Source organism: Oncorhynchus gorbuscha, linkage group LG02, assembly GCF_021184085.1.
Source record: "Oncorhynchus gorbuscha isolate QuinsamMale2020 ecotype Even-year linkage group LG02, OgorEven_v1.0, whole genome shotgun sequence".
In the NCBI taxonomy this organism is placed as follows: Eukaryota; Metazoa; Chordata; class Actinopteri; order Salmoniformes; family Salmonidae; genus Oncorhynchus; species Oncorhynchus gorbuscha.
The window spans coordinates 95,209,706-95,222,023 of NC_060174.1; the positions used below are offsets into that span (position 1 = coordinate 95,209,706).

Here is a 12,318-nt window from a genome sequence, read left to right on the forward strand (position 1 = left end):
TTTTGCTTAGTTGATTCAGTGGGCTGTCCCTCTATAAGGGGCTGTCAGTGGGCTGTCCCTCTATAAGGGGCTGTCAGTGGGCTGTCCCTCTATAAGGGGCTGTCCCTCTATAAGGGGCTGTCAGTGGGCTGTCCCTCTATAAGGGGCTGTCAGTGGGCTGTCCCTCTATAAGGGGCTGTCCCTCTATAAGGGGCTGTCAGTGGGCTGTCCCTCTATAAGGGGCTGTCAGTGGGCTGTCCCTCTATAAGGGGCTGTCAGTGGGCTGTCCCTCTATAAGGGGCTGTCAGTGGGCTGTCCCTCTATAAGGGGCTGTCAGTGGGCTGTCCCTCTATAAGGGGCTGTCAGTGGGCTGTCCCTCTATAAGGGGCTGTCAGTGGGCTGTCCCTCTAAGGGGCTGTCAGTGGGCTGTCCCTCTATAAGGGGCTGTCAGTGGGCTGTCCCTCTATAAGGGGCTGTCAGTGGGCTGTCCCTCTATAAGGGGCTGTCAGTGGGCTGTCCCTCTATAAGGGGCTGTCCCTCTATAAGGGGCTGTCAGTGGGCTGTCCCTCTATAAGGGGCTGTCAGTGGGCTGTCCCTCTATGCTCTATAAGGAAAGTATTACCATAGTTCGCTTCTGGAGACAGTTTTGTCAAGATGCGGATATGGAGGTATGATGTTTTCGCCATGCTGTTAGCGTTCTCTCTCTCCTCGCACTTTCTTCACAAAAGTGGCTTGCACTGTGTCAGCTGCATGCGGGGCAGCCTGGCTAGCTAATGCCCTCTTGATGAGATTCAGACAAATTACTACTAGGACTCGATCCTCTCAATCGGTACATGACATGAAACACAGACAGAAGTACCAAAAGTAAAAAATTCTAGTACGGAACCGTTTTTCATGTTCTAGTATCGAAAAGGTACAGAAGTTTCGGTATACAGTGCAACACTACTGAAAACCCATTGGATGAGAAGGTCAGAGGGGAGGGACCTCTGGCTTTCTAATCCAATGGGTTTTGATCATGGATTGGTGAAAGCATTGTCAGGGGAGAGTTTCCACCATTGTTAATCCATGACATGAAGCATTGTGACTTATGTAATAAATACATGAGTCAATAACTCACCTGGAAACTCACACTACATACCAACACAGACCCCCCCCCCCCCCCCTTGTGGTGTGTCAGACTTACCTAGTTGTTTCAGGAGGGATCCATTCTCACACTTCCACCTCTCATTCTTCTTCTCTGGACTGCTTTTCCGCCGCTCCTTCCCCCTCTCCTTCACCCCGTTCTGCTTTCCCTTCTGCCCCTTCATGGTTTTCTCTGCAGAGGAAATAGAGCAACATTACAGTGCAGCCATGCATGATGTTAGAGAGAGGCAAGAGCAGGCCTCTCCTAGGACTTATTGTAGTGGGTGACTTTAATAAAGGATATTTGAGGAAAGCGCTCCCTGAAATTCTATCAACACATCTCCTGTGCTACACACGAAGAGAACACACTTGACTATTGTTACTGTCCCTTCTGGGACAGCTACAAGGCCTACAACCGCCCACCTTTCCTTAAACCAGAACACGCCTTCATCCTGTTTCTTCCCGCCTATAGGCAGAAACTTAACCAAGAAGCACCAGTGGTAAGGACTGTTCAACATTGGTCTGACCAATCGGAATTCATGCTTCAAGACTGTTTTGAGCACGTGGACTGGGAAATGTTCCGGGTTGCCTCTGGGAATAGTATCAACGTATACACTGACTCAGCGACTGGGTTCATCAGGAAGTGTATAGAGGATGTTGTTACCACTGTGACGAATACAACTTATCCAAACCAAAAACCGTGGATAGATGGCAGCATTCACGCAAAACTGAAAGGCTGAACTACCGCATTTAACCACGGCAAGGTGACTGGGAACATGGGCGCATACAAACAGACCAGCTATGTCCTCCGTAAGGCGATCAAAGAAGAAAAACAACAGTACAGGGACAAAGTGGAGTTGCAATTGAAGATAATGGAATTTATTGCCCTTGATAATCAACTGTTCTATGCCGTGGGTGATGTTGGCTTTCGCAACTGGTCAGGCACTGGTATACACTAACGTTACAAAGTGCGCTATTGTTCAGATGTTGCCCTACCGGAGTTACACAGTAATAGCGTCACTGCTATTAGCTTCACAACATACTATGGAATGCTGTTTGGGTCTTTGCGTGTATTTAATATATTTTTTTATTTTACATTTATTTAACTAAGCAAGTCAGTTAAGACGACTCAGTCTACTCGGTGACACCCACAGAACACAAATGTGAAGAATTAACGCAAATACTAGCGTTGTAGCTCTTAACGCGGGATTGTGACTGTGTGAAATCACCTCCCCAGTCAGCCTATTCTGTGTATTGGCATTCATATTGCACTGTATAGCTTTACCTAAAGATCAGGGATCAATGTAATGGGGAGTCAGTCTACTCAATACCCAAGATCTTTTTTCCCAACGTCCTCGACAGAGTTATCAGACTTCAAAACATCCACGCAGTATTGTTTTTCCTCGGGAATAGTGTTCAATACACATAGGTTGACAATAAATGTGTCTCAATTCAAAGTTGTTTCAGAGTCCTGCAATAAGAGCTACAATGCTAATGTTCTCTGGGTATCACTGTGTAGACTGATATCCCATGTCATTGATCCATAATCCATAGGTCAGGCTGTACAGTGAAATAAGTATGGCCCCAATGCAAATCTCAAGTATAATACATCCTGTGTGATTTCAACACATTTTTGTCAAATGAACAAATTATTGTCATTTGTTGATTTTAAATAACATTCCAAACTCGTTTAGCAGGATCGTTTCTACTATCTGTATTGATTTGCATCACTGTCAATGACATACTTATATTTTGAAGACTAACCGGAAAGTCCACTCTTGTGGCGAATAATTATTGTGGCTAGCTTCACATAGATGGGTTGACCACCATTCATCAAATAAGAGCTGTCTGATAAATTAGGGTTATTTTAGATGATGACACCTAGCTATATAGTTAGCTAGCTAACGATAGCTACGGAACCAGACAATGTTGTTTTGCTATGTTTTTGGGGAAGAATATTGTTTGCATCCACGAGCTAGCTAGCTTTTTTTTAATGACCAGCACTGTAGGTGCGCGAGACAACTTTACCAGCATCATAGTATATGTATTGATGAATCGTTGACATATGAAATACGAGTGATAGTGTAATCAATGTGTAATAACTATGTAAAAAATGTGTGAACGTGTTAACTTCTTATGTAACGTGCAGTCATATTAGTCAACAAGCCTATTTGACAAGACAATTAGTGTTATTGGACGTGTATCTTTTCTGACACCCAAAGACACAAAAGGAGTTGCAAAGAAATCCTGGTTGAGGATGAAACGACGGAACAAATGAACAACAAAACAGCACAGCGAGCAAGTGAAAGAAATAGGTTTCGATTATATTTACTGGTAATGGGGACATACGTAAATGCCAACAAAATAACTTTTTTTGTCAGTGTGGTGTGTGTGTGTAACCTATATTTAACTGGGCAAGTCAGTTAAGAACAAATTCTTATTTACAATGACGGCCTACCCTGGCCAAACCCGGACGACGCTGGGCCAATTGTGCGCCGCCCTATGGGACTCCCAATCACAGCCAGATGTGATACAGCCTGGATTCGAACTAGGGACTGTAGTGACGCCTCTTGCACTGAGATGCAGTGCCTTAGACTGCTGTGTCAATGTACAGTTAACTATTTAACTGAACTGGAATACTTCAAAGGCCTCGAAAATTTTAAATATCTGTTATTGGTATAAGGAAAATATTGGATATCGGTATCGACCAAAAATGTCATATCGCTGCATCACTACTCAGTGTATATACTGCATTCAAGTAATGGCTCATCCTACAGTGCATTCAGAAAGTATTCAGACCCCTTGACTTTTTGCACATTTTGTTACGTTACAGCCTTATTCTAAAATTGCAGATTTTTTTCCCATCCTCATCAATCTACACACAATACCCCAAAATGACAAAGTGAAACAGGTTGAGAATATTTTGCACATTTATTAAATATAAAAAACAGAAATATCTTATATACATAAGAATTTAGGCATTAGAGCTCAGAGACAGGATTGTGTCGAGGGACAGATCTGGGGAAGGGTACCAAAAAATGTCTGGAGGATTGAAGGTCCCCAAGAACACAGTGGCCTCAATCGTTCTTAAATGGAAGAAGTTTGGAACCACCAAGACTCTTCCTAGAGCTGGCTGTCCGGCCAAACTGAGCAATCGTGGGAGAAGAGCCTTGGTCAGGGAGGTGACCAAAAAGCCGATGGTCACTCTGACAGAGCTCTAGAATTCCTCTGTGGAGATGGGAGAACCTTCCAGACAACCATCTCTGCAGCACTCCACCAAGCAGGCCTTTATGGTAGAGAGCCCAGACGGAAGACATCCTCAGTAAAAGGCACATGACAGCTCGCTTGGAAACCTGGAAATCTCAGACAATAACAAAACAAGATTCTCTGGTCTGATAAAACCAAGACTGGTCTTTGGCATGAATGCCAAGCGTCACGTCTGGAGGAAACCTGCCAAAATCCCTACGGTGAAACATGGTGGTGGTAGCATCATGCTGTGGGGATTTTCTTTAGTGGCAGGGACTGGGAGACTAGTCAGGATCGAGGGAGATCGAGATCCTTGATGAAAAGGAGGTTCGCCATCCAACAGGACAATGACCCTAAGCACACAGCCAAGACCACGCAGTTGTGGCTTCGGGACAAGTCTCTGAATGTCCTTGAGTGGCCCAGCCAAGGCCGGACTTGAACCCGATTGAACATCTCTGGACAGACTTGAAAATAGCTGTGCAGCGACGCTCTCCATCCAACCTGACAGAGCTTGAGAGGATATGCAGAGAAGAATGGGGGAAACTCCCCAAATACAGGTGTGCCAAGCCTATAGCGTCATACCCAAGAAGACTCAAGGCTGTAATCACTGCCAAAGGTGCTTCAACAAAGTACTGAGTAAAAGGTCTGAATATTTATGTAAATGTGTTATCAGTTTTATTTATTTATACATTTGCAAAATTTTCTAAAAAACAGTTTTTTATTTGTCATTATGGGGTATTGTATGTAGATGAGGGAAAAAAACGATGTAATTAATTTTAGAATAAGGCTGTAATGTAACAATATGTGTAAAAATGTCAAGAGGTAATACTTTTTGAATACTTTCCGAAAATCACTGTAACATCGTTCGTTTGTTGAATGAAGAGAGTCAGACCGAAATGCAGCGTGTAGGTTACTCATGACTTTTAATGAAAGTATCGTGGTACATGAAATAACTGATAAACGAAAACAACAAACGAAACGTGAAACTAATTACAGCCTATCTGGTGACTACAACACTAAGACAGGAACAAACACCCACAAAGTACAAAGCGAAAGTCAGGCTGTCTAAATACGGTTCTCAATCAGAGACAACGACAAGCACCTGACTCTGATTGAGAATCGCCCCAGGCAGCCAAGCCTAACTAGACACACCCCTAATCATACACAATCCCAATTACTACAAAACTGTCATGTTTTGTCATTTATTATCTTGTCTTGTCCCTGTGCTTCCCATTCTATTCGTTTCCCTCTGCTGGTCTTATTAGGTTCTTTCCCTCTTTCTATCCCTCTCTCTCCCCCTCCCTCTCTCACTCTCTCGCTCTCTCTTCTCTCTATCGTTCCGTTCCTGCTCCCAGCTGTTCCTATTCCCCTAATCAATCATTTAGTCTTCCCACACCTGTTCCCGATCCTTTCCCCTGATTAGAGTCCCTATTTCTTCCTTTGTGTTCCGTTCCTGTCCTGTCGGTTCCTTGTCTAGATTTCACCGTGCTGTGTTTGTGTATCGCCCTGTCGTGTCGTGTTTTCCTCAGATGCTGCGTGGTGAGCAGGTGTCTGAGTCTGTCTGGTTCAAGTGCCTTCCCGAGGCAACCTGCTGTTCACCTGCATGACAGAAGGAACCGACCAAGGAATGGACCCAGCGACTTCAGACGCTCGTTACACTGCCGTCAAGATCCAAGGAGCCATGCTCGGCAGACACGAGCAGGAATTGTCTGCTGCTCGCCATGCCGTGGAGAACCTGGCCGCTCAGGTTTCCGACCTCTCTGGACAGTTCCAGAGTCTACGTCTCGTGCCACCTGTTACTTCCTGGCCTGCCGAGCCTCCAGAACCTAGGGTTAATAACCCACCTTGCTACTCCGGGCAGCCCACTGAGTGCCGCTCCTTTCTCACGCAGTGTGAGATTGTGTTCTCTCTCCAACCCAACACATACTCTAGAGAGAGAGCTCGGGTTGCTTACGTCATTTCACTCCTTACTGGCCGGGCTCGAGAATGGGGCACAGCTATCTGGGAGGCAAGGGCTGATTGCTCTAACAAGTTCCAGAACTTTAAAGAGGAGATGATTCGGGTTTTTGACCGTTCAGTTTTTGGTAGGGAGGCTTCTAGGGCCCTGGCTTCCTTATGCCAAGGTGAACGGTCCATAACGGATTATTCTATTGAGTTTCGCACTCTTGCTGCCTCTAGTGAGTGGAACGAGCCGGCGCTGCTCGCTCGTTTTCTGGAGGGACTCCACGCAGTGATTAAGGATGAGATTCTCTCCCGGGAGGTTCCTTCAGATGTGGACTCTTTGATTGCTCTCGCCATCCGCATAGAACGACGGGTAGATCTTCGTCACCGGGCTCGTGGAAGAGAGCTCGCATCAACGGTGTTTCCCTGCTCCGCATCGCAACCATCTCCCTCCTCTGGCTCAGAGTCTGAGCCCATGCAGCTGGGAGGGATTCGCATCTCGACTAAGGAGAGGGAACGGAGGATCACCAACCGCCTGTGCCTCTATTGCGGAGTTGCTGGACATTTTGTTAATTCATGTCCAGTAAAGCCAGAGCTCATCTGTAAGCGGAGGGCTACAGGTGAGCGCAACTACTCAAGTCTCTCCATCAAGATCCTGTACTACTTTGTCGGTCCATCTACGCTGGACCGGTTCGGGTGCTACATGTAGTGCCTTGATAGACTCTGGGGCTGAGGGTTGTTTCATGGACGAAGCATGGGTTCGGAAACATGACATTCCTTTCAGAGAGTTAGAGAAGCCTACGCCCATGTTCGCCTTAGATGGTAGTCATCTTCCCAGTATCAGATTTGAGACACTACCTTTAACCCTCACAGTATCTGGTAACCACAGTGAGACTATTTCTTTTTTGATTTTTCGTTCACCGTTTACACCTGTTGTTTTGGGTCATCCCTGGCTAGTATGTCATAATCCTTCTATTAATTGGTCTAGTAATTCTATCCTATCCTGGAACGTTTCTTGTCATGTGAAGTGTTTAATGTCTGCCATCCCTCCCGTTTCTTCTGTCCCTACTTCTCAGGAGGAACCTGGCGATTTGACAGGAGTGCCGGAGGAATATCATGATCTGCGCACGGTCTTCAGTCGGTCCCGAGCCAACTCCCTTCCTCCTCACCGGTCGTATGATTGTAGTATTGATCTCCTTCCGGGGACCACTCCTCCTCGGGGTAGACTATACTCTCTGTCGGCTCCCGAACGTAAGGCTCTCGAGGATTATTTGTCTGTGTCTCTTGACGCCGGTACCATAGTGCCTTCTTCCTCTCCGGCCGGGGCGGGGTTCTTTTTGTTAAGAAGAAGGACGGTACTCTGCGCCCCTGCGTGGATTATCGAGGGCTGAATGACATAACGGTTAAGAATCGTTATCCGCTTCCCCTTATGTCATCAGCCTTCGAGATTCTGCAGGGAGCCAGGTGCTTTACTAAGTTGGACCTTCGTAACGCTTACCATCTCGTGCGCATCAGAGAGGGGGACGAGTGGAAAACGGCGTTTAACACTCCGTTAGGGCATTTTGAGTACCGGGTTCTGCCGTTTGGTCTCGCCAATGCGCCAGCTGTTTTTCAGGCATTAGTTAATGATGTTCTGAGAGACATGCTGAACATCTTTGTTTTTGTCTATCTTGACGATATCCTGATTTTTTCTCCGTCACTCGAGATTCATGTTCAGCACGTTCGACGTGTTCTACAGCGCCTTTTAGAGAATTGTCTCTACGTAAAGTCTGAGAAGTGCTCTTTTCATGTCTCCTCCGTTACTTTTCTCGGTTCCGTTATTTCCGCTGAAGGCATTCAGATGGATTCCGCTAAGGTCCAAGCTGTCAGTGATTGGCCCGTTCCAAGGTCACGTGTCGAGTTGCAGCGCTTTTTAGGTTTCGCTAATTTCTATCGGCGTTTCATTCGTAATTTCGGTCAAGTTGCTGCCCCTCTCACAGCTCTTACTTCTGTCAAGACGTGTTTTAAGTGGTCCGGTTCCGCCCAGGGAGCTTTTGATCTTCTAAAAGAACGTTTTACGTCCGCTCCTATCCTCGTTACTCCTGACGTCACTAGACAATTCATTGTCGAGGTTGACGCTTCAGAGGTAGGCGTGGGAGCCATTCTATCCCAGCGCTTCCAGTCTGACGATAAGGTTCATCCTTGCGCTTATTTTTCTCATCGCCTGTCGCCATCTGAGCGCAACTATGATGTGGGTAACCGTGAACTGCTCGCCATCCGCTTAGCCCTAGGCGAATGGCGACAGTGGTTGGAGGGGCGACCGTTCCTTTTGTCGTTTGGACAGACCATAAGAACCTTGAGTACATCCGTTCTGCCAAACGACTTAATGCCCGTCAAGCTCGTTGGGCGTTGTTTTTCGCTCGTTTCGAGTTTGTGATTTCTTACCGTCCGGGTAGCAAGAACACCAAGCCTGATGCCTTATCCCGTCTGTTTAGTTCTTCTGTGGCTTCTACTGATCCCGAGGGGATTCTTCCTTATGGGCGTGTTGTCGGGTTAACAGTCTGGGGAATTGAAAGACAGGTTAAGCAAGCACTCACGCACACTGCGTCGCCGCGCGCTTGTCCTAGTAACCTCCTTTTCGTTCCTGTTTCCACTCGTCTGGCTGTTCTTCAGTGGGCTCACTCTGCCAAGTTAGCTGGTCATCCCGGTGTTCGAGGCACTCTTGCGTCTATTCGCCAGCGCTTTTGGTGGCCGACTCAGGAGCGTGACACGCGCCGTTTCGTGGCTGCTTGTTCGGACTGCGCGCAGACTAAGTCGGGTAACTCTCCTCCTGCCGGTCGTCTCAGACCGCTCCCCATTCCTTCTCGACCATGGTCTCACATCGCCCTAGACTTCATTACCGGTCTGCCTTTGTCTGCGGGGAAGACTGTGATTCTTACGGTTGTCGATAGGTTCTCTAAGGCGGCACATTTCATTCCCTCGCTAAACTTCCTTCCGCTAAGGAGACGGCACAAATCATTATCGAGAATGTATTCAGAATTCATGGCCTCCCGTTAGACGCCGTTTCAGACAGAGGCCCGCAATTCACGTCACAGTTTTGGAGGGAGTTCTGTCGTTTGATTGGTGCGTCCGTCAGTCTCTCTTCCGGGTTTCATCCCCAGTCTAACGGTCAAGCAGAGAGGGCCAATCAGACGATTGGTCGCATACTACGCAGCCTTTCTTTCAGAAACCCTGCGTCTTGGGCAGAACAGCTCCCCTGGGCAGAATACGCTCACAATTCGCTTCCTTCGTCTGCTACCGGGTTATCTCCGTTTCAGAGTAGTCTGGGTTACCAGCCTCCTCTGTTCTCATCCCAGCTTGCCGAGTCCAGCGTTCCCTCCGCTCAAGCGTTTGTCCAACGTTGTGAGCGCACCTGGAGGAGGGTGAGGTCTGCACTTTGCCGTTACAGGGCACAGACTGTGAGAGCCGCCAATAAACGCAGGATTAAGAGTCCAAGGTATTGTTGCGGCCAGAGAGTGTGGCTTTCCACTCGCAACCTTCCTCTTACGACAGCTTCTCGTAAGTTGACTCCGCGGTTCATTGGTCCGTTCCGTGTCTCCCAGGTCGTCAATCCTGTCGCTGTGCGACTGCTTCTTCCGCGACATCTTCGTCGCGTCCATCCTGTCTTCCATGTCTCCTGTGTTAAGCCCTTTCTTCGCACCCCCGTTCGTCTTCCCTCCCCCCTCCCGTCCTTGTCGAGCGCACCTATTTACAAGGTACATAAGATCATGGACATGCGTTCTCGGGGACGGGGTCACCAATACTTAGTGGATTGGGAGGGTTACGGTCCTGAGGAGAGGAGTTGGGTTCCGTCTCGGGACGTGCTGGACCGTTCACTCATTGATGATTTCCTCCGTTGCCGCCAGGATTCCTCCTCGAGTGCGCCAGGAGGCGCTCGGTGAGTGGGGGGTACTGTCATGTTTTGTCATTTATTATCTTGTCTTGTCCCTGTGCTTCCCATTCTATTCGTTTCCCTCTGCTGGTCTTATTAGGTTCTTTCCCTCTTTCTATCCCTCTCTCTCCCCCTCCCTCTCTCACTCTCTCGCTCTCTCTTCTCTCTATCGTTCCGTTCCTGCTCCCAGCTGTTCCTATTCCCCTAATCAATCATTTAGTCTTCCCACACCTGTTCCCGATCCTTTCCCCTGATTAGAGTCCCTATTTCTTCCTTTGTGTTCCGTTCCTGTCCTGTCGGTTCCTTGTCTAGATTTCACCGTGCTGTGTTTGTGTATCGCCCTGTCGTGTCGTGTTTTCCTCAGATGCTGCGTGGTGAGCAGGTGTCTGAGTCTGTCTGGTTCAAGTGCCTTCCCGAGGCAACCTGCTGTTCACCTGCATGACAAAACCCGAATACGAAACACATATAAACCCATGTCACACCCTGGCTTACCCAAACATATACCAAAAACACAAAATATAATGACCAAGGCGTGACAGAACCCCCCCCTAAGGTGCGGACTCCGGGACGCACCTCAAGAGCATAGGGAGGGTCCGGGTGGGCGTCTGTCCATGGTGGCGGTTCTGGCTCGGGACGTGGACCCCACTCCATAAATGTCCTATTTCCTCTCCTTCGCGTCCTGGGATAATCCACTTTCTCCGCCGACCATGGCCTAATAGTCCTCACCCTGATCCCCACATAACTGAGGGGCAGCTCGGGACCGAGGGGCATCTCAGGACAGAGGGGCAGCCCGGGACCGAGGGGCATCTCAGGACAGAGGGGCAGCCCGGGACAGAGGGGCAGCTCGGGACAGAGGGGCAACTCGGGACAGAGGGGCAGCTCAGGACAGAGGGGCAACTCAGGACAGAGGGGCATCTCAGGACAGAGGGGCAGCTCGGGACAGAGGGGCAGCCCGGGACAGAGGGACAGCCCGGGACCGAAACAGCCCGGTACTGAGGGGAAGCCCGGTACTGAGAGGCAGCCCAGTACTGAGAGGAAGCTCAGCACTGAGAGGCAGCTTAGGCAGGTAGTAGGCTCCGGTAAATCCTGGCTGGATGGTGGAACTGGATGATTCAGGTTGTCTGGCCGATCTAGAAGATCTTGGCAGACTGGCACTTCTGGCGGATCCTGGCAGACTGGCACTTCTGGCGGATCCTGGCAGACTGGCGACGCTGGGCCGACTGGCGGCGCTGGGCAGACTGGGAGCACTGGGCAGACTGGGAGCACTGGGCAGACTGGGAGCACTGGCGGCGCTGGGCAGACTGGGAGCACTGGCCGCGCTGGGCAGACTGGGAGCACTGGCCGCGCTGGGCAGACTGGGAGCACTGGCCGCACTGGGCAGACTGGGAGCACTGGCCGCGCTGGGCAGACTGGGAGCACTGGTGGCGCTGGGCAGACTGGGAGCACTGGCGGAGCTGGGCAGACTGGGAGCACTGGTGGAACTGGGCAGACTGGGAGCACTGGCGGCGCTGGGCAGACTGGGGACTCCGGCAGCGCAGGAGAGGAGAAAGGCTCTGGCTGTGCTAAACAGGCGGGAGACTCCAACAGCGCAGGAGAGGAGAAAGGCTCTGGCTGTGCTAAACTGGCGGGAGACTCCGATAGCGCAGGAGAGGAGAAAGGCTCTGGCTGTGCTAAACTGGCGGGAGACTCCGATAGCGCAGGAGAGGAGAAAAGCGCTGGCTGCGCTGAACAGGCGAGGCGCACTGCAGGCCTGGTGCGTGGTGCTGGAACTGGTGGTACTGGCGTGAGGACACGCACAGGAAGCCTGGTGCGGGGAGCTGCTACCGGAGGACTGGTGTGTAGAGGTGGCTCTGGATAGACCGGACAGGCGCACTGGAGCTCTTGCGCACCGAGCCTGCCCAAGCTTACCTGGCTTGATGCCCACTCTAGCCCGGCCCATAGGAAGGGCTGGTATGTGCCGCAGCTGGCTCTGCACCCGCACTGGAAACACCGTGCGCTCCATAGCATAACACGGTGCCTGCCCGGTCTCTCTAGCACCAACGGTGAGCACAGGGAGTATGTGCAGGTCTCCTACCTGGCATAACTATTCTCCCTTCTAGCCTCCCCCCAATAATTTTTTG

General features: G+C 49.7%; 1 protein-coding gene across 3 annotated transcripts in view; it reads right to left on the minus strand.

Annotated features, from left to right (window-relative positions):
- The window catches only part of LOC124013641 (protein Jade-1-like), a 221,689-nt gene that overhangs the window by 29,109 nt on the left and 180,262 nt on the right, over nucleotides 1-12,318 (minus strand). For all 3 annotated transcript variants that reach the window (XM_046328003.1, XM_046327995.1, XM_046328013.1), the window contains one exon: nucleotides 1,163-1,294. In XM_046328003.1, coding sequence (XP_046183959.1) covers nucleotides 1,163-1,294 — 132 coding nt within the window. The remainder of the gene's footprint in view (nucleotides 1-1,162; nucleotides 1,295-12,318) is intronic.